Below are 22,851 nucleotides of genomic sequence, written 5' to 3' on the forward strand. Positions count from 1 at the left end.
ATAATTAAAATACTAGCATGCTAGCATGGTAAGTAGGTGAACGGCATCTAAGGAATAAGAGTCAGAGTCGTCCTCTGGCCTGCACAGGCACACAAGTGCCACACACACCTGCACACGCAAGTGCCACACACACCTGCACACGCAAGTGCTCCCACACACGAACACACGCACACAAAGAAAAATGAGTAAAAATAGGAAAATGTGCTTTTTAAGATCTTTCTAGAATTCTTTAATGAGCAGTCACTAAAAGAACAACTTGAGCCAAGGAGTCCTGACATGTTAATCAGCTACTTTAGGACAACAAATACTAATCCTATATAAAGTGTTAAGTCAAAGTAGTTTACTTCAAATATAGGGACCTGAATAAAGAACTGGAACACACCGGATTATTTAGGGAAGGTGTTTTGTGACGATAGGGTTGTCATGACCAAGTCCAGCGTGTCCTCTATCATTGCGTTATTCCTCTCTATCACGGAGGAATTCCTTCCACTCTGTTTCCCATTTTCTTCTGATTCAAGGGGGAGGAGAGTATGAGGGTTGAACAGATGTCGAGGCTCCCCCAAGATGCCAACTCTGTAAAGAGAATTATTGCCATAGTTAATAGACTGTGATTCCCAGTTGTGTTTGTGACTGTGATTCCCAGTTCTCCCAGTTCTGAATAACCATACACACACACGCACACACACACTAAAGCTAAGACATACATTTATTTAAAAAACCAGACCTGTCTCCATGCCATCATTGTGGTCTTACATACTAGCTCGAAACTGAATCTTAGCAAGATTCTGCCCTGGCTGTACCCACATCTCCCCAAGATGAATACTTAGAATAGATCCTCAGCTCTAAGAAGTCTGGCCCTCACTCTTTCAGGCTACAGTTATTGAGAATCTAGCACAGCTTCTAGGATTTTTTTTCTCTCATCCAGATGGGCCTCAGTGGAGATCTCTGGTCAGGGAGTCAGGGGTTGGCAGGGGAACAGAAGCTTTCTCAGTACCTGAGCCCCTGGCCCTCCCATCCCCACCAGGAGGCACCACCCACGACTCTGCTGTGATCTTCCTTGGGCCACTTACACGGGCATGACCACAGACTCCAGACTTGTTGTGTCCTTCTGCATTCGGGGTGGCAGTTTGATGCCTGCCACATACTTTTTTTCAACGATATGTTGAGCTTTTTCTCTGAGAGATGGCAGCAGTGTAGACAAGACTGGGGAGCGCATGTCCACAGCCTTTTTAATTGCCGGACGTTTTGCCATCATTTTCCTGTGGGATGGAGGGAGACAGTCACCTTAGTTACGTTGTCCTGCTTCTTACAAACGTCCTTGAGCAGAGGGAAGGTCCGATGGTCACAGCTGAGTCGGATGCCATGGGCAGGTTTGTGGCCCAGCTACTTAGGATTACAAGTTTGGGGCCAGTCTGAGCTACACAGAGAGACTTCTCTTAAAAATGAAACGGAGGAAATAAGTGAGAGGTCATACCGAAACTGTACCAATGTCATGCGCTTCTTCTCTCCTCCTGATTCTTTATCCTTGCGTTTCCTTCGGGGAATGTTGAACATATTGGTACGAAAAAGCCTCCCTACTTCTTCCTCAATCTCTGTCAGGTACTGACGTCGGAAGACAATCCAAGCTATGTAGGTACAGAAAGTATAAAAGGACTGAAAGAGAAAACAGAGGAATCACAAAGCCCAGAAATGCTACGAAAAATTCCCACAGTCCCCATTGTATCTTAGGTAGACACAAACCCAGATGATCCAATGGTTTGACATCCCTGGAAGCTGTGCGGATTTACCTGTGTACTCACACTTATGGGTGGAAAGGCAGGCCAAAATTCTAGGGCATAACAAACAATACATTATCATCTTTTTTAAAAAGGATATCTGTTTAAAAGGCATGCCTGCCAAATGGCTACTTGTCATTGTTGTGTGTTATTGTTTTCATAGAAAACGAAAAGTCCCCAGAACAAGGGGCTTACCTCAAAGAATTTCCAGTCTTTTTGCGTGTCTGAGACTTTATCCCTGAAAAATAACAAATCCCAGCTGTAGGTGATAAGTTTATCACACACAAAATGTGGGCTTATAACTGGTGGCTCTATTAGAATTTGGACCAGGCGGAGGAAGTAGGTCACTGGGAATGTGCCCTTCTAGGCGGCCCTGTCTCTGGGTTCTTCCTCTCTGTTCACTTCCTAGCTGCCAGGACACAACAGTTTATTTTTTCTATCATGCCCTCTGGCCACGACGCTCTTCCTCACCACAGGCTCAGAACATACTAAGACCTTCACATTGGTTATGATATTTCATCCTTCTACTGCCCCTGTGAGGGAGGCAGCACTGTGATTTCTACATTACACTGAGGAAGCTGGTGTTGAGATTCAAGTTCAGTTCTCTCTCTGTATTTCCATGGTGCTAGCCAGGGACCTCTCATCTTTCCACTGATGGCCGCCCCTACCCCACATACTCCTCATACACCTCTTTTGCTGGATGAGCACTGAGTGTGTGTCAAATACATCAGATTTGTGTGTGTGTGTGTGTGTGTGTACTTTGTTGTAATTTATATTTAAAGAGAGAGACAAGAGCTGGGCTGCAGTGGTGCATGCCTTTAATTCCAACACTGGTGAGGCAGAGGCAGGTGAATCTCTGTAAGTTCAAGGACAGCCTGGTCTACAGCATGAGTTCCAGGACAGCCAGGACTGTTACACAGAGAAACCCTGTCTTAAAGAGAGAGAGAAAGACAGAAACAGACAGACAGACAGACAGACAGACAGAAAACAAAGTTGGATGAATAGGGAGGTAGGAAGGATCTGGAACGAATTGGGGGAGGGGAAACATTATCAAAATATATTGTATGGAAAACGTTTTCAATAAATGTGTTAACTATTAAAAATACAAAAAGCAAATTGTAGAGTTCTGTTTAAAACAGAAACACCAATCAATAAAATTCAATATAAACTTTTCAGGTTGGATTAAAATACTAGAAAAATTCAAAATCTTATAAACAAAAAATGCTGTAAATGAGAAAAAATCACTAATAAGTAATATTGGAAAATAGAATATTAGTAAAGAAAAATTATCTTCGATTCATTGTTCACCTGATGTATTTGACACATTTCAAATGGATCAAAATGTAGCATTTTTAACGTGTTTTTTTAAACTAAGAAAGAAAGATGAATAGTTTAATCCAGGAAGAACTTATATGATTATCAAACAGTATCAGAAATAAGCTAGACAAATTCATATTGATAAAAGTGCAAACTGTTTTCATAACGTATATCAATTGCAGAAAACAATGAAGCAGAACACATGGCCAATGCTTGCTATGGGCCACAAAAAATTTCTACAAATTCCCATCTCTTCCTTGGTAAAGACTAAAACTAAGTAAGTAAATAATCAGATAAGACACTTTGTAGCTTTATATATCTTAACTTTAAACTTTCAAAAGAATTTGTCATAAACCCCAAGATAGCCAAGTAAACTTAGAGAGGTTGGTAATAAAAAGTTTCCTTTCTTTTCAAGACAGGGTCTCTCTGTGTAGCCCTGGCTATCCTGGAACTCGCTCTGTAAACCAGGCTGACCTCAAACTCAGAGATCCACCTGCCTCTGCCTCCCGAGTGCTGGAATTAAAGGCGTGTGCCACCACCAGCTGGCCATAGAAGATTTCTAAGTCTTTAAGAACTAAGGCTCCTGGTCCTATGCGTGGGAGGTCTGGAGAGAGCTCTGGAATCTTCTGCTTTTTTGTTTGTGTGTTTGCTTATCTTTCGAGATGGAAGCATCACTGTGCTGCCCAGGTAGGTCTTCAAGAGATCCACCTGCCTCCGCCTCCCTGGTGCTTCACCGACACACTGTGCCTGCCGTTATCCAGTAGCAGATAACATGAACATTTAGCAGTTTGCACTTTCTAGTTAAACATGTTCTGGGTAATAAGTCATAAGGAACTAGCCCAAATGCAATTCGGATAAAGATGTTCAAAGCAAAACATAAGACAAAGAAGCTCAAATCATACACATATTCATATTCACAGAAAGAAGGGTGAATCAAGTGGACTAGCGCTCACAACAGAACCCCTTTAACTGCTATTGAGACTACATACAAAGGATATATATATATATATATATGGATAGAACATATGTGTAACGAACAGTAAAGAATAGTGGATTGAATGGGTTCCCACACACAACAGCACGCCTCCAGCTGCTACTGAGACTGTGTACCAAAAAAAAAAAAAAAAAAAAAAAAATCAAAGAAAGCACACAGGAAATGTAGGCATCCGGGACACCTGGATCGACAGAGCTTCCTCGGAAGACAAGGGATGTCTTATACTCCGTTCTTTTCCTGTGCTCAAGGTGTGGCTCTTGGGCCACTGTGAAACTAACTACTCAGGCACTTCAGAGTCCACAACCAAAGCTCCCCATCCTGTAAGTCCAAACTTTCCTGTGCTGCGAGCCTCGTTTAAGTTTTAGGTGCAGTATGTAGGCATTGTCATCCTGAGGTCAAAACAAAACAAAAAACCCCACCAGTTTCTCACAGACAGTGCTGTCTCGATGGTGGTGCTCACAGCTGCTAAGAGAAGCAGACACTCACTCCCCTGCAACACTGGCCATCACTTGGTCTCCTCCTGAGACAGCCAAGCAGCCCAGGTCGTCAGGTTGAGCAGGATTCCATGGAGAGGACAAGTGATGTTGTCCCAAGATGGAGCAGAGTCTATAAAATGCGGGCCGAGCTGCCGGAATACCTTCCGTACTTACTTGGCTCTCTCAACACAGTTATCAATGGTACTTGGGGCAGATTCTCACGGGAGCCCCATTAGAGGGAACACTTTCTCAAGGGTACCAGGTACTAGGGACGTGCCGACCTAGGGCAGCGGAAGCGCATGCGTACTTTCCGCAGTTCATGTGATGCTTATCCGCCATGCCGACGCCCAGCACGAGGATGCAGTACTTCTGTGCCAGGTACTTCTGAGCATCTTCTAACTTGCTCATAACCAGCTCTATCTCTTTTTTCTCTACCAGGCCTCTGGGGGCAGAGAAAGAGACAAGGTAGATTAATTCTGGTGTAAGTCTGTGTTAATGAGCAAGAAATCAGAACTGTAGGCTATTTTGAAAGAAATAGTGAGTCAACAAACTTGCCTCACCAATTTGACTTCCTTGAGTTTTGGCACTGGGAAACTCCTTAAAAATCTCTCTCTTTTGAAAAAGATAGATTCGCTTTTATTTTCTTTGTATGTTTTGCCCGCATGTATGTTAAGTGCACTGTGTAGGTGCCTGGTGCCCACACAAGCAGAAGAGGGCACTAGAACAGGAGTTACGGATGGTTGGGAGCCACCACGTGGTGGCTCGACCTGAACTCTGGACTTCTGGAAAAGCAGCCAGTGCTCTTAACTGCCAAGCCATCTCCAGACCCTCGAAGTCTCTTAGGGCTCTTAGTCAGTGGAGTTAGCATCTCAAGCTTAGGGTCAATGTCACTTGTATAGATCCCTTATACTTGATGCTCTTTATAAGCTCCAACTATATTCCCAGCAAATCCTAATCTCTATAGAACACCCCAGTAACAAGTTATCAGCCCTGGTTGCTGTGCGGCTGCCTGCTCTCATCCCTGCTGTTTCTAAAACACCTGTGGAGATTCTGCCACCGTAGTTTTCCCCGAGGCCCTGGTGTTGCTGTTAAGTTCAGGCATTCTGTGTCTGAATGCAAGCTGCTCCCTGTTCTGAGCTCAGCTCTGTTTGGTAGCGAACCATTCACTGGCTGGATTTTTCACAGTGGATTTTGGCTTAGAGTATGAGAACGTCACTTCCCTATAAAAACACAGCCCAGTTCTGATTGAATTGCAAATGAACTTTGCAAAAGCCATTTGTTCTTCCGTTACAGCAGGTCTGAAGTCTGCAGTACAACATGGTAGGAAAAAGTACTGTTGGCAATACTGCCAAGGGTCACTGGAAGGTGAGAGAAATGCGCTCTCAATAGTGACGGATCTGAAGTGAATCTGGGTGGTGGTGGTACATGACTTTAATCCCAGAACTCAGGAGGCAGAAGCAGGTACATCACTGTGAGTTCAAGATCAGCCTGGTCTACAGAGGGAGATCTAGGGCTACACAGAAAACCCTATCTAGAAAAACAAAAAAAACAAAGAACAAAACAAAAACCTATATGAAGACGTGCTGTGAATAGAGAGGGGTAAGTTTAAGAACCTTTAAAAAGCACGAAGTGTAGAGGCAGGTGGATCTCTGTGAGTTTAACGCCAACCTGGTCTCTAGAGCAAGTTCCATGACAGCCAGGACTGATAGAGAAACCTTGTTTCACAAAACAAAACAAAACAAAAACAAACAAACAAACAATCAAAAGCACGAAGTGTATCACAGGCAATGAAAGACTTGTGGGTCACTGGAGTAAAGCAAGTTTCTGGAATAAAGAAAGTGGGCTTCAACTTTAAGATCCCAGGTGTTATACAGTCCCAGATGTTGTACAGTCCAAACACATCCTCTACATGCAGCCTGCATGCTACATACCAGTGCTGCCTGCCGGCCTCCTTCTGATGGCCCTCACCTTCCTTTGCCAGAGGTGCCACTAGCTAATCCTTTCCTTTACTATAGAAACCCAGCCAAACAGTCGTCAAGGGATGCTCTCCAACATCTGGACAGTGGTTCTCAGGTTTCACTCAGTTATGAAGGAGAACTATCCTGAGTACTTGCTCCAGATACAGAGTCCCGATGTGACCCCATCTCCAGATTCCGGAGAGAGTCCAGGAAAATTAACACAATCACTCCCATTGAATGTGAGGCTGGGGACTCCTCAGGGATGTGCATAAGGAACCTGCGTGTTGGACTTTCAAAATGGCTCAGCAGAAGCGGGTGCTTGCCATAAAACATGATGACGTCAGTTCAACTCCTGGGATCTACATGGTGGGAGAACAGACTCCAGCAAATTGTCCTCTAACCGTCACACACACACAAACACACACACCAAATAAATAAATAAATAAATAAATAAAATGTAATTTAAAAAAAATTAACAAAAATAAAAAAAAAACCTCTGGCTGGAGGGACGAATCAGCAGTTGAGAGCACACTGCTCTGACCTAAGTTCAGTTCCCCGCAGCCACACGGCCCCTGACCCCAGAGGACCCGACTCCCCTGCTCTCCTAGGGTGCCTGCTCTCACATGAGCATACTGACATGCAGACACACACAGCTACACACAGTTAAAACCAATACATGGTTTTAAAGTCCTGTTGAAGTGGAAAGAGGGGGTAAGCTATGTAACCAAAGCCTAAGAAAAAGTAACCTCAGCACAAACTTCTAGGCGCACCAATACTCGTGCCTGAGCCCTCCCCACATTTTGGTGTTTTCACTTCTGCGACTTTGCCTCAGGGGTTTGTGGCGGGTAGGGGGGGCTGAGTATCATGTAATCCAGGCTGGACTTGAACTCACTGTGTAACCTAGAATTTGAACTTCTGATCTTTCTGCCTCCACCTCCCAAGCACCACACCAGGTTTATGCAGTACTGGGGATCAAACCCAGGGCTTTCTGTATGTTAGGCAGGTGCTCTACTAAGTTTCATCCCCAACCCTTTAGCAGTTTACACACAGAGTTAGTGGTTCATCTGAGTTGACAGTCTTTTTTTTTTTTTTTTTTCCCCAAGACAGGGTTTCTCTGTAGCTTTGGAGCCTGTTCTGGAAGTCTGTTGAATCTGATCCGTCTGGGCTCAAATTCACAGAGATCTGGCTGTCTCTGCCTCCTGAGTACCGGGATTGAAGGCGTGCACCACTGCACCACCATCACAATGGCCCGACCAACAGTCTTTAAAAATGCAAATGAGGGGATAGAGACGTGGCTCACATGCAGGACCTTGGATTTGGTTCCTAACATCACCAAAAATTAAAACTGCAACTGACCATTTAATTGAGAGTGATATATTACATATATTGCTGCTATCATAAAATTGGCTGAATTCTATGAAAAAAAATTGAAAAGAATTTAAAGAGACATGGTAGTGATTATAAGTTTCGGTCCCATAAGATCTCTCTTAGAAATTCTTTAAAAAAAAATTATCCAAAATCAGACAGAGAAATTCTATGAATGAAGATATTCAATTCTGAGCAGAGTATTGTGGCATTTGCCAATAATCTGAGCACTTGGGAAGTTGAGGCAGGAGGATCAGGAATTCAAGACCAACGTCAGATACATTATGATTTCAAGGCCATCCTGGGCTAAATAAGACTGTCTCAGAGATGGCTCAGAGGTTAAGAGCACTGACTGTTCTTCCAGAGGTCCTGAGTTCAATTCCCAGCAACCACATGGTGGCTCACAACCATCTGTAATGAGATCTGGTGCCCTCTACTGGTCTGCACCATATATGTAGGGAAAATGCTGTATACATAATTAATAAATAAATCTTTAAAAAAAAAAGACTGTCTCAAAAAAAAACCTTCAAAAAAATTCAATGCAAAATTATGTATTATTGTTGTTGTCATTATTATTTATTGAGACAGGGTATCTAACTATGTAGCCCCGGTTGGCCTGGAACACACTATGTAGATGAAGCTGGCCTCAAACTCATAGAGATCCACTGACCAATGTCTCCCAAGTACTGGGATCAAAGGCACCACCATGCCCAGTCTACAATTATTATTGATCAATCAAAGAAGCAGGGAATTTTCAAAATAAATAAACAAAAGGGATGAAAGGAATATCACTCATACAGCCAGTTGGAATTCAAGGGCTTGACACTGATGAACTTTGTGCGGCTGGGATCCGATATTTTCCTCTGTGCATACACCCCAACACAATCTATATTTAACTCTGTTATGAAGAAGTAAACCAAACTGACTACTGGACGCATAAGAAGTGAAAGATGATCACGATTTTTAGAACCCACAGTTTAAGATTTGGGTGGGTGTGTTTTCCTATACCACTGTGTTCCAATTAGTTTCAGTACACGGAAAAACTTAACCAGGAGACCTTTCTCCTCTGTTACTTACAAACTAATATATAAAACAAATGTCCCTGCTGGATGGTAATACGCCTCAGAATTAGAAGAAATCAGAAGAACATAACAGGCCAAAGAGCCACAAAAGCCTCCTGAGTTCGGTTTGGGAATGGGAGGCCTCCTTGAGCCTTGTAAGCCACGGTTGGCTTCAGCTTGTGATGCTGCCATAGAAACGCTTCACGCTCTGGCTGCCCTGCTGTGAAAGGCCACCCTGAAATAACACTCGGTTGCGTATCATGGTGGTATTACAGGCACAGCAGTGTCTGAAGGATTTATCTGGTTCCTTACAAAACTGCTACTCAGGAACATCGATCAGTTCACAAAATGTTTCTCCAACTGCTTGATCAAATACGAGAGTTTTATATTTAAAAACATTCTGAAGCAACAAATTAATGGCTCTGCACAGAATTCCTAACAGCTAAATCATTGAGTTGGTTCCACACGTCCGGGGTGGGGGGTGGCGAACACGGCCTGGGCACTTGGAAAGTTCCACAGATTGTGAAAGGCCGCCAAGGTTGAGAGGCCTTGTTGTGTTCTGGACTCCAAGTTCCCAGATTTGGGCTCTGGTATTTATCTCTAGGCCAACACTGCCTAACAGCATAGTCAAGTTTTCTACAGACAGGTTAAGAAACTGCGTCGATTTTCCTTTGATGGAGAATGTTCTATTTTCAGCCAAATCTACTTTTTAAAACACTTTGCCTTTTGTTATTAGATGCTTACAAATCTTTTAGTAAGAATTTTGTAAGCATAAAAGCCATAAGGATAGCTGGATGGTGGTGGTTCACGCCTTTATCCCAGTGTTCAGGAGGCAGAGGCAGAGGCAGGCAGATCTCTGTGAGTTTGAGGCAGCCTGGTCTACAGAGTGAGTTCCAGGACATCTAGAATGTTTACAAAGAGAATCCCTGCCTCTAAAAACACAAACAAAAAACATGAGAAGAGACAGGTGGGGCTGAAGGAGAGAGCTTATAAGCTATAACTAACTTCGAGTGCTTCATCTGAACTGAGGTACTATAAACATAAGAGACACCAGATTCTTAAGACTATAGAAAAAGCAAAAGCAATCCCAATAAGAACATCTCCAAGGGGCTGGGCTGATGATTCAGTAGGTAACGTGGTTGCTGTTCAGATCTAAGAACCCAAGTTTAGATCCCTAGCACCCAAGTGAAGACTTGGCATGGTGGCAGGCACCTGTGACCTCCACTCTGAGGACACTCTGGCTGAAAAACAACAAGCTTCAAACAGTTGAGAAGCCCTGTCTCAGAACACAAGGTGGAGAGTGATGGAGGGAGATACTGAATAGACCTTAGGCTCCCACATGCACACAAATGCATATAACATACACATGCATATATAACACAACATGTATATAACACATAAGCACACACAAAGAATATAATTTTTTTATATTTTTATGGTTTATTTAACTTTATTTTATGTGCATTGGTGTGAAGATGTCAGATCCCCTACAACTGGATCTTCAGATAGTTGTGAGCTGCCATGTGGGTACTGGGAATTGAAAACCCAGGTCTTCTGGAAGAGCAGTCAGTGCTCTTAACCACTGAGCCATCTCTCCAGGCCCCCCCCCCAAGAATACAAATTTTTTTTTTATTTTTTTTTTAAATATTTATTTTATTTATTTATTATGTATACAATACTCTGTCTGTGTGTATGCCTACAGGCCGGAAGAGGGCACCAGACCTCTTTACAGATGGTTGTGAGCCACCATGTGGTTGCCGGGAATTGAACTCAGGACCTTTGGAAGAGCAGGCAATGCTCTTAACCACTGAGCCATCTCTCCAGCCCAAGAATACAAATTTTTAAAAGAAAGAATTATTTTAAAGTACTAACATCCTAGTATTGAGTACGTACTATCATTGCAATTTTTTGTTTGTTCGTTTTGTTTTGTTTTTGTTTTTCAGAACAGAGTTTCTCTGTGTAATAGCTTTAGTGGTCCTGGCACTAGCTCTGTAGACCAGGTCGACCTCAAACTCACAGAGATCCGCCTGCTTCTGCCTCCTGAGTGCTGGGATTAAAGGCATGCGCCACCACTGCCCAGATATTATTATAATATTTTTAAGTCACTAGGTTAGATAAAATAACAATTTAAATTCGTGTCACCTGTCACCTGTATCTTTAATTTTTAAAATATATCTTATTTCTTTATTTTTATTTCGCGTGCATTGATGTTTTGCCTGCACGTATGTCTGTGGGAGCGGGTCAGATCCCCTGGAACTGGAGTTACAGACAAGTATATTATACTGATGCTGGGAACTGAACCTGAGTTCTCTGGGAAAGAAGCCAGTGCTCCTAAGTGCTGTCTCCTGAGGGCTGGGGTGGTAGTGGGGTGGTGGTGGTGGAAGTGTTAAAGGCATGTGGCCACAAATATGGCTTTCAGTACCTCTCACCGTAGAGCATTGCCGATCCGTGCTTGTTGGAAATGTTTCATTATGAGAATTCCTGTGTGAATTCTCAGTGAGCTTTAAAACAGAGCAAATCCTCCCATGAAAAAAATGTTTTCCTAGATCAGGAAGATTTAAGATATGCCATCGCCCTGCACCCTAGGCAACACTGCCAACAATAAGAATGCTCCAGCATATTTCAAAGTCTTACTCACACCATGTAGCTTTGGGGTTTCTTTTCCATTGAGAGTTTCTCCAAGTAATGAGACAGATAGTACAAAAGCGCCATAAGGAAGCTGTCAAGGTTCTTATTTCTACAGGGAAATTAAGATAAAAGAAGAAAAGAAATCAACACTCCCGATTGTAAACATTAGGTTTCTTGTGAAAAACAATGGGGACACAGTGTAAGAATAAATAGAAATACATGGGTCCAAACCTATCACACAATTAACTTACTATTTAAAATTCTCCCCATTGTGATGAAGATGTAAAAAGCATCTGAAAAACACTTATTTCTGAGAAAGCTGATGCTAAATTATTATTATTATTATTATTATTATTATTATTATTATTATTGGTTTTTTCGAGACAGGGTTTCTCTGTGGCTTTGGAGCCTGTCCTGGAACTAGCTCTTGTAGACCAGGCTGGTCTCGAACTCACAGAGATCCGCCTGCCTCTGCCTCCTGAGTGCTGGGATTAAAGGCGTGCTCCACCATCGCCCGGCCTGATGCTAAATTATTAATGTATTATTAATAACTTTTTCACTTCACAAGTATTTGCTCTGAAAGTAATTTATTTGCATTGTTTGTGAAATAAACAAGCTGAGCGGGGTGGTTCACACCTGCCTCCCTCCGCCCCCCCCCCGCAATCAGGAGGATTTCAAGCTCCAATAACTGACAGAGAACACTTCTCCACAGCATAATCCTATCTCAAAACACAAGCAAAAGCACAGAAATACAGCGAAGCAAACGTTCTCCCCTTCTTTTGCAAACATCTTGCTCCAGAAGGGGCCACTTGTGAATCCCTGCCGTCCATATCAATTTGCTCTTACCCCTTGCTCTAGGACTTTGGAGCCCCTGTGACGTGGGGCCTTGACCTCAGGTATCTCTCCCACACTCTCTAGTCTAGTCTCTGAGAGGATGGCTTGCACAGAGGCGCCATGTGCTCTTCTGGTAAGAACCAGATCTGTTTTCACTTATTAGGCCTGTTTCACTTATTTCCCCTTGGGAGAGGAAGGGGAAAGACGTATGTTGTCCCAACTTTACCTCATAAACGTTGTAAAAGAGCAGACCCGCTGCATTTCAGTGTCTTGGAGGGAAAGCAATGCAACAACTGCAGAGAGAAGAAGGCAGTTAGTTAAACAGAGAATGAGAGCGGCGCCCGTGGAGGCTGGAGGCTGCGGCGTCTGCAGCGTCACGTCAAGCGGGAGGAAGAAAGCAGCTCACACTTGACGTCATCCAGCGTGACGTTGCCCAGCTGATACCGTTTCTCCAGGGCTTTCGCTGACTTTTCGTCCCTTGAGGCAAACCTTTTATCTGTCAACCTGTTTGGAAAGAGAACAGTCTCAGCTGGTGATTTTGCTGCTGTTGTTTTTAAGATGTGTTTTTGTTTTATTTGTATGGGGTGTTTTGCCTGTTGGGATGTCTGTCTGTGCGCCACATTTGTGCGGTGCACAAGGAGGCCAGAAGAGGATGATGGATCTCCCAAGCAGAATTACAGTCACTTGAGAGCCACCCTGTTGGTTCTGAGAATCAAATCTGTGTCAAATCTTAGAGGAGGAGGGGCCAGTGCTCTCAACCTCTAAGTCACTGCTCTATCCTTCCGAGAGTATTTGAAAAGATTTAGCTGTATCTATTATATCCAGGGATGCACAACGAATTTGCTTGTAAAGTAATGAGAGCTGGAGTGTCATGCGTGGATTCCACTTAATGCAGTATTGTTTCACAATGCACTTTTGAGCATTGTTTTACTATAGGAGTAGAAGCATGCATACTGACAGAAAGTGTAAATTCAAATAGATCATTTTTGTTGTTGTTCATTTGTTTGTTTTTCCTTCAAGATAGGTTTCTCTGTGTAGCTCTGGCTGTTCTGGAACTCACTCGGTAGACCTGGCTGTCCTTCAAGGTCTCCCTACCTCTGCCTCCTAAGTGCTAGGATTGAAGGCGTATGCCACCACTGCTCAGCTTTCAAATCATTTAAATGACTCAATGGCTGAGGACGTGGTTCAGTGATAGGGTGTTTGCTAGAATGTGCGAGGCTTTTATCCCCGGGACTACGGACGAATGGATGGATGTGAATGAAATCTGATGTCACTAGTATTTTCAGATTAATAAAAGTTGTAACAAGCTTGAAATGTACTAGTAGACACATTTTCGGAGGAATAAACATTTAGTGGCTGTTTGGAACTCCTGCTGTAGTTGAGGTACTGCTTGTGTTTCCCTTGATGGATACTGACAGGGCAACCTAGGAAAACAGGACTGGTATCTGTGTTTGTAAAGACAAGCCAGCCCATGGGGAGACGGCGTGGGTGAGGTCGAGCCACCTTTCTGAAGCCGGACCGTCCATCTCAGCGAAGTGAACCGCCTTCCCTTTCTTGCCTCTCTCTTTGAGCTCCACTGCAGGCGTGAAACTGCAACGAGAAGGGCTTGATTAGGGACTTGACCTTCTCCCAGCATTCTGTGGGGCCACAGCCCACGCAGTCTGAAGATTGGCATATATTAGCAGTGCTCAACTCGGGATGTATGTCCACACAGACCCACCATCAAGAGGAAGATCAGCTCCTCCGATGCACCTGCAGCTTTAGAAAGTCACCGCGCACAAAGCATTACTGTCTGAACTTCTTGTCGTGACAAAGAGGAAGCTCATAAGTGTGGAAGGCTTTCTGAGTTTATTTGGTACTTGTGGCAGGCCAGGTACTTCTAAGCACCATCTCGTTCTTACTACAACTTTATGAGAAAAGCATTATTGCCATCATTTTCCCACCTGAGAAGAAGTGAAGCTAAGAGATTACATAGCAACTGGTAAAGCCAGAGCAGGCATCACGTCCTCTAGGCACTGGGCAGCTCTGCCTCCCAAGCCACCACCTCGGGGGTCACTGCTCTGGAAGGATTCAGCATTTGACTGTATGTGGTGTGTGTGCGTGCGCATGTGTGTGTGTGTTGGGGAAGACAGAGAGTGAGTGAGTGAGAGAGGGAGAGAGAGAGAGAAAGAGAGAGAGAGATCACATAGAGAAGAGGGACTAAGAGATCCAGGGCAGAGTCCTGAAGGGAAACCACAATTTGAATAGAAGGCCAAGGACGTGCACAGCTTAGCAGTCTCAGTGAGGTGTGGTCCCGTCCTCTAGTGTCCTCATTGGCTGGGCTTCAGTCTCCCAAGGTAAGGTAGTCTTAGAACTCAATAAAACCTCTTCCCTAGTGACAAGTTCCCCCAACCACATAATACGGGACTTCTAAGAGAGTAGTAATCTAACAAACAACAGACCTTGGTAAACAAATACATAGTGAGGCCCTACTGGATGCTAGGAATTCCCATGACCCCAAGGTCATGACAGAAAGAAGATGGTATTTGAGCAGAGACAACACATAGACTCTTGGGAACACAATGTCAAATACAACAGTTTGGTAGTTTACTGTAGGTTACAACTTACTTTTCTCACCCAATCAGAAGCTTCACCTCCGCCCAAAGTTATGTATCTTACTATTAAACTTAGGCATGTAGCAGCAGAAGCACTTTCTCCCAAGTCAGTCATTCTCTAAAAATGGAGACCATTTTTGTTTTATTTTTTTTAAAGATTTTCTTATTTATTATGTATACAATATTCTGTCTGTGTGTATGCCTGCAGGCCAGAAGAGGGCACCAGACCTCATTACTGATAGTTGTGAGCCACCATGTGGTTACTGGGAATTGAACTCAGGACCTTTGGAAGAGCAGGCAGTGCTCTTAACTGCTGATCCATCTCTCCAGCCCCAGATTTTTGTTTTATTTTTGTTTTGGTTTGGGGTTTTGAAACACGGTTTCTTTACATAGCTTTGACTGTTCTGGAACTAGCTCTGTAGACCAGGCTAGTCTTGAACTCACAAAGATACTCCTCCCTTTGTCTTCCCAGTGCTAGGATTAAAGGAATGTGCCACCACTCTCCAGATGACCAATTTTATAAATTCCCATTACCTTGTTTTCAAATCCCACAATTTTGAGAAAAGCTTCACTATGGCAGTGATAAAGTTAGCTTGGTACTTTCTTCTAGGTTTGCCTACTTCCTGGCAATAGTCATATTGTAAGAAAATGTTAGCTCCTAAAGGCTGGAGAGGTGACTCAGTGCCTAAGTGCACTGGCTGCTCTTCCAGAGGACCCAGGTTCACTTTCCAGCACCCACAGGGCGGCTCACAACCATCTGTAAGTAGTTACCAGGGATCCGATGCCCCCTTCTGGCCTCTGTGGGCAACAGGCACATATGCAAGGCACAGACACACATATAGGCAAAAATAACTTTTTAAAAATTGTCTTTCAATAATAGGCTTAAAGATCATGCTTCCTTTTGAGAACCATGTGGGGAAGTTTACTGAAAACTTTTAATGTGCACACTAACAGAAAGATGAATTGATCAATTGTAATGTGTGAGCCTTATTTGAATTCTGATTGGAGCAAAATAAAATGTATCAGACACTAGGAGTCTACTGAATGCCAACTGAATATTTGATATTAAGGCTTTATTTAAAAATTATTTTGAATTTTTTTTTTTTTTTTTTGGTTTTTTGAGACAGGGTTTCTCTGTGGCTTTGGAGCCTGTCCTGGAACTAGCTCTGTAGACCAGGCTGGTCTCGAACTCACAGAGATCCTCCTGCCTCTGCCTCCCGAGTGCTGGGATTAAAGGCGTGCGCCACCATCGTCCAGCTAATTATTTTGAATTTACATTTTTGTGAATGGACTTTCTTGGCCTTTATTATGTCACATAATCTACCTTTATCTTTCAATAATTTTTACTTCTTTCTCTGTGTGTGTGTGTGTGTGTATGTGTGTGTGTGTGTGTGAGTGTGGACACACACATGACATGGCACATGTGTGAGGTCGGAGGACAACTTTTGGGAGTCAGTTCTCCCTTCCATCTTGTTTTTTTGTTGTTCGCATTTTGAGACAGGGTTACCAGATTTGATCATTACACTGAAACTCCTTCCCACCTCTTTCTCCCCAGAGCTGGGTTTACTGACATCTACCACTCTGCCCAGTTGTATGCTGGAGACTGAACCCAGGGATTTGTGTATATGAGGTGAGCACTCTACCAAATGAACCACATCTCAAGCTCCACAACCTACTTGAAGTCATAGCAATCAGTATTCTCCAAAATCAGCGTCAGTTCAATCCAGCCATATATTCAGAACAATTTGGTAGCAAGCTGATAAAAACTTGGACTCACCTGGCCTCCATGGGCACCTCACACACATACACATAATTAAAAGTAAAACTTAAGCCAGGCGGTTGTAGTACACACCTTTAACCCCAGCACTCAGGAGATGGAGGCAGATAGATCTCTGAGTTTGAGGCCAACCTGGTCTACGCAGAGTTCCAGGACAGCCAAGGCTACACACAGAGAAACCCTGTCTTGAAAGAAAAAAGAAGAAAAGAAAAAAAAAAAGGCAAAGCTTAAAACCTTTAGTTTATTAACATATTTCATGAATATGAAAAATAAACCTTACTTTAAACTATTTAGTAATCTTAACTATTAAACTTTGACTTTTAAATTTACCAGTCATTTTAACTGAAATATTATGTGATTAACACTAAAACATAGTTGAAAAGTACGGCCAGTTAGCCTCACTTATAGAAATTCAGTTCACGGAAACCATGGTCACACTAGTCTTCAGTATCGGGGCTGGCACCTTAGATTCTGCCTACATCCTCTTGTGCTGTAACTTTTTGGCCTCCTGCACTAGCCTGTCTAACCCCCAAGCGTTCTCAACACCTAGCTCACACTCACTGTGGGTGATGCTGCAGGGGCTACCGGCCAGGATCGTTGTGACGTCTCAGTAGAGACAAACAAGCAGGAGTGAAAGGACTGCTTTGGAGATGCTGAAATAAGTGTATTCTATAGAAAGTAAATGCTTGCTGGGATGTAGCCTAGTGGGAGATGCTTGCTGACATGTGCAAAGCCCTGGGCTCAAGCTCTGGTACTGTAAGACAAAAATAAAATAAACTGTTGATTTTCACTCTAACGTGGTATTTGAATTATTTGACAATACCTCTAATGCCTTTATAGTTATATAATTTTAAGTACAAACTACATGTTTTAGACAACTCTTTTCCTGACCTCCAGCCTCATCTGTCCACCAACAAAACATGTTTTTGTGGGAGCCTGTCATAGCAACCATAAACACGCACTGTTTTCTTCTGTATGTGGGGGAATGGCAACGCTAGCCACTCAGCTGCCTGGAGAGCAACCTAGCCACTAACTCCTCCTTCTCCCTTCATATTTGGGTATTAGAGCCCATCAATTCTATCCACACTGCCGGTTTGATGTCTTCCACCCAGCTCTGCATGTATCTGCATAGTTAGTCCTGACTCCGACTCTCCCCACTTCTGCCCCCATCCACCACTCCTCCCCGGCACTGCCTTTTCATTTGGTCCTCAGTAAACAGCTGGGTAACTGGACATGCTCCATAAACATCTGTTAAATACTTATTTTGTTGGCTGGGCAGTGGTGGCGCATACCTTTAATCCCAGAGGCTGAGGCAGGCAGATTTCTGTGAGTTCCAAGACAGCCAGGGCTACACACACCAAAAGAAAAAGAAAGAAAGAAAGAAAGAAAGAAAGAAAGAAAGAAAGAAAGAAAGAAAGAAAGAAAGAAAGGAAGGAAGGAAGGAAGGAAGGAAGGAAGGAAGGAAGGAAGGAAGAAAGGAAGAAAGAAAGAAAGAAAAGAAAAAGAAGACAAAGTCATTAAAGGCTACTCAGTAAAATCATTTTCAGATAGTGGGATTTAATTTTAGTTTTTAGATTTCTCTGTATGACTTATTATCACCCCCCAGCACATGTAATTGACATAGAAATACCTTAAAAGGTTTTTTTTTTTTTGTTAAACTTTACCTTCTAAATTCCAGAGTTTTGGTTTCATCTTTCCAATACCACATTCCTAATCGTAGTCCACATTGCTGTAAAATGAAATGATTGTATGAGACATAACTGAAACTCACTTTACAACCCACATGTCCCCATAAACCTTCACTATTTTCTGCCAGTCCCTGTTTGTTAATTCTACAGAATTAATGTCATTTTGTAATTGAAGATGAACTTGAGTTTCTTTTTTTTTTTTTTTCTTTTCTTTTTTCCCCCAGACAGGATTTTTTGGAGTAACAGCTCTGGCTGTCCAGGAATTTGATCTGTAGACCAGGCTGTCTTCGAACTTACAGAGATCTCCCTGTCTCTGCTAGGATTAATGGCCTGAACCTCCACGACCAGGTGAACCTTGAGTTTCTGATCCCTGTCTCTACTTCTCCATTGGGATTACAGGCATGTGCTATAATATCTGTTTTATGTGATGCTGGGAGATTTGTATCCAAATCAGCGGTGGGTGTACACTAGGCAAGCTCTCAACCAACTAAGCCAATCCAGCCTTTGTTTGTTTCATTTTGTGCGTATGGATGTTTTGTTTATGTGTTTATGTGTATACCCCCTGTGTGTGATACTGGAAGCGGTCATGAGAAGGCATCAGATCTCCTGGAGTTGCCAAAGGTCAGGAGTCGATTTGTCGGTGCTGGGGATTGAACCTGGTTCTTTTGGAAGAGCAGCCAGTGCTGAGCCATCCCTTCATTGTTTTGTGTTTTGACTTGATTTCATCCTTTTCGTTTCAATAAGGAAAGGGAGCGAGGATGAAGGAAGGAAAGAGAGCAAGGATGAAAAAAAAATGAAAGTAGGAGAACAGGGAAGGGGAAGACAGGAAGGGGAAAGGAAGAAAGCAATTTAGCTCAAGGCTAGTCACAGCTATTCAGAGGACGCCATACAGCAACCTTTAATTTAGACCTTTAAGTTAAATTCCCATTGGAAAAAAAAAGTCAGCCAGGCTGCGGTGGTGGTGCACACCTTTAATCCCTGCACTTGGGATGCATAGGCAGGAGGATCTCTGAGTTCGAGGCCAGCCTGGTCTACAGCGTGAGTTCCAGGACATCCAGGGCTACACAGAGAAACCGTGTCGTGGGGCCGGGGTGACGAGGAGAAAACGGGGGGGGGGGTTGGGCAGTAGGCTGTAAAGTTGTCCCAGACTTTCACACAGTGGTTGGGGGACAAACAACCAGTCTTTCCCCTCCCTGAATTCAGAGCAGGCCTGCTTCTCCTGCAGTAGGACTACCCATCTCACAACATAATAGAGAGGAGTGGGCTTTCATCATTCTCTACACTTCTGCGTGGGGAGCCAGACGGAATTCAGTTCCGACAACACACCCCTCTGTTTCTCTATCTGGAGGCAAATATGCTCCACTGCTCTTGAGAACCGTGGGCGCAAGTAGAAGGCGACGATCCGCCTGTGGACGAGCCGAGCGCGGAGCACAGGACCAGGACAAACGCCGCCCCGGCCTCCCCATTGAATCCCGCTGGGCTCCCACGACGCGGTGCCGGCTACACCGACAGACGGTGTAGCGGGTCCGGTCAGCACTGCCTTCCTGTCACCAGCCTCAAGAAAGTGCGACCAGGCTGCACTTACGTCCAGTCGGGTGGAGGATTGCCCGTCGAACTGCTTCCTCCTAGAGTAAAACTCCGGCACGGAGAGCATGGTCTCACCCTGAGCAGCACACCGTGGTCGCCTGCGGTCGCCTGGGATACGGCCAAGCCGCGGCCCGGCTGGCACCCGAGGGGCGGGGCTTCCGCCGGACGGAGGACCTGGAGAGCTCTCCCCACTCCCCCTCCCACCTATCCTCCACCCCTAGCTCGGGTCCGTCCAGGACTTGACACTGCGGTGCCCCCATGAAATTATCACCCCATGCTCTAATTGGATTAACTGGGTACAGCCCTATAGTAAAGACCTGTTCCAAACTGCCATGGCTAGCGCAATGGAATTGAAACACTGTTGGACCTGGGTTGATGCGGAGGGTTTGTTTAGTGGAAGAGACTACGGTTACGGAAATAAAACCGAACAGTTTCTTTGTTAACTAGTGAAACCTGGTTTTAACATACTTCTGAAAATATCCAAGTCAAAAGTTACAGAAATTTTTGAGTAATGTCGCATGTGCATGCGCGCGCGTGTGCGTGTGCGTGTGTGTGTGTGTGTGTGTGTGTGTAAGTTAGGGTTATGCCTGCTGTGATGAAAGGCCATGACCAAAGCAAATTGGGGAGAAAAGGGTTTCTTCATCTTAGACTTCCACGTCACAATTCATTAGAGGAAAGTCAAGACAGGAACTCCAGCAGGGCTGGAACCTGGAGGCAGAAACTGATGCTGAGGCCATGGAGAGGGGTGCTGCTTACTGGCTTGTGCCTCATGGCTTGCTCAGTCTGCTTTCTTATAGAACCCAGGGCCACCACTCACAATGGATTGGGTCCTCTTCCATCAAACCCTAATTAAGAAAATGCCCTGCAGGCTTGCCTACAGCCCAATCTTATGGAAGCATTTTCTCAACTGAGTCTCTTCTCTGATGACTCTAACTTGTGCCACGTTCACATAAAAACCAACCAGAACAAGCCAGGCGGTGGTGGCACACACCCAACACTCAGACGGCAGAGGCGGGTGGATCTCAGTGAGTTTGAGGCCAACCTGGTCTACGAGGCAAGTTCCTGGGCAACCTGAGCAGTCTCTGTTACATAGAGAGACCCTGTCTTGAAAAAAACCAAAACAACAACTAAAACCTAGCCAGTACAGTGTGCAAAGCATTAGCCTTAATGAGTACTCAAAATCAATGTTGCTCAGAACAAAAGCAGGAACTTGTTCAGTGTTGTTGGATATTTAAGTGAGCTTGTGTTCACTTCCGGCCACAAACCTTGTTCCTTCTCTTCAAAGTTGAACTGATAGGCAGATTTGGGTTATTTTCCCCTCTGATATGAGCAATGCTGAATGAAGAGGCGGACGACTAGGAATATCTAATGAGTCTGCTTCTGAATTCCCACAGCTGAATGGGTAGGAGCTGCGCAGTAAACAGCCGAGAATACCTGCCCATAAACTTTACGGTTACAGCAGCCTGCATGTCGCTGCCTGCTGCCCTGGTCTCCCAGGCTCCCAGTCACTGGGTATGGTGGTCTAAAGCTGCAATCAATAAATCCCTGCCCTGTTCACTGGAGTCAGTTCCACCCTTTGCTCAAGCTGAGTTCACTGAATGGAGATCCACCTGTCCACCTCCAGCACTAGTCTGAGGCGAAGGGCCAAGCGGGCTTAGGTACTGAAAGGGAAAGAATATAATATCCCAGATGCCAAGAATTATTTAACAGGTACTATCTACAACTTGGAGGGGAGTGAACCAGGAGAAAATGAGATAAAGTTCCAGAAAAAAAACCAAGACCAAGGAATCTAGTTATTTCACAACCAGGGGAGAAGGTGAATAACCCTCTTCAGATAGCCCTCTGAATGCTTTAAGTGCTAAAAGAACACCAAAGGGTTTTGTAGACCTCACCCTTTCTAACTAAACTAAGGTAAAAGGACGTTTCTGAGAAATTAAAACGTTATTTAAAATTACCATGTGTAGCCTGGCATGGTAGTGCACGCCTGTAATCCCGGCACTCTGGAGGTGAGGTGGAGGCCAGCCTGGAACCCACATGGTGGAAGCGAGAGCTGACCCCAGAAAGTCACCCCCACTATCCATATATATATAGGGAAGCACGGACCTACACAAACACACACACACAATATGAAAGGAGCAAATTTTTTAAAGTTCATACTGTTATAAAATAGAAATATAGAGTTACCTTCTAAGTATTTAATACTCCTAAGTATCCTAAGAGAGAAAGAGTTGTTTGGGCCTAATAAAGAGAAACTCCTAGATGAGTGGGGGTGGCACACGCCTTTAATCCCAGCCCTCAGGAAACAGAGGCAGGCGGATCTCTGTGAGTTCAAGGCTAGTCTGGTCTGCAGGTCAACAGAGTGAGTTTCAGGACAGGCTACAAAGTTATGAGAAACCCTATTTCAGAAGAAAAAAAAAAGACAGAAACTCCTTAAAATCTTATTGAAACTAAGGAGCAGGGCTTGATGAGATGGGTAAGAGGTTAAGGCCATTCTTGCAGAGGACCTGGGTTTGGTTCCCAGCACCCACATGATGGCTTAAGCTTATAACCCTCTAGTTTCAGGGATCAAACTTCCTCTTCTGGCTTCCAAGAACAGCAGTTACACACATGATGTACATACGTATATGTATACACAGCACTCATAATACATATTTTTAATTCAAAAAAGCAATTAAGAACATGTAACAGAAAGCAAAGTTTCTGGTCTCAGATTTTTAGACCTGTATATAAACACATGCTTGTGTTGGGCATGGTGGCACATGCCTTTAGTCCCAGCCCTAAAGAGACAGAGGCAGGC

General features: G+C 44.0%; 1 protein-coding gene across 1 annotated transcript; it reads right to left on the reverse strand.

Moving 5' to 3' along the window:
- Positions 1 to 250: 250 nt before the first annotated feature.
- Ppp1r36 (protein phosphatase 1 regulatory subunit 36) lies at positions 251 to 20,170 on the reverse strand. The gene is made up of 11 exons (XM_057783064.1): positions 20,053 to 20,170; positions 18,444 to 18,508; positions 13,912 to 13,998; positions 12,815 to 12,912; positions 12,635 to 12,701; positions 11,585 to 11,683; positions 4,870 to 5,004; positions 1,971 to 2,013; positions 1,475 to 1,653; positions 1,071 to 1,259; positions 251 to 573 (listed from the first exon to the last, which is right to left on the reverse strand). The coding sequence occupies exons 1-11, from the start codon at positions 20,119 to 20,121 to the stop codon at positions 387 to 389; spliced, it is 1,218 nt and encodes a 405-aa protein (XP_057639047.1). The 5' UTR covers positions 20,122 to 20,170; the 3' UTR covers positions 251 to 386.
- Between the last annotated feature and the right edge of the window lie 2,681 nt (positions 20,171 to 22,851).

This window comes from Chionomys nivalis, chromosome 10, assembly GCF_950005125.1.
Source record: "Chionomys nivalis chromosome 10, mChiNiv1.1, whole genome shotgun sequence".
Classification (NCBI taxonomy): domain Eukaryota; kingdom Metazoa; phylum Chordata; class Mammalia; order Rodentia; family Cricetidae; genus Chionomys; species Chionomys nivalis.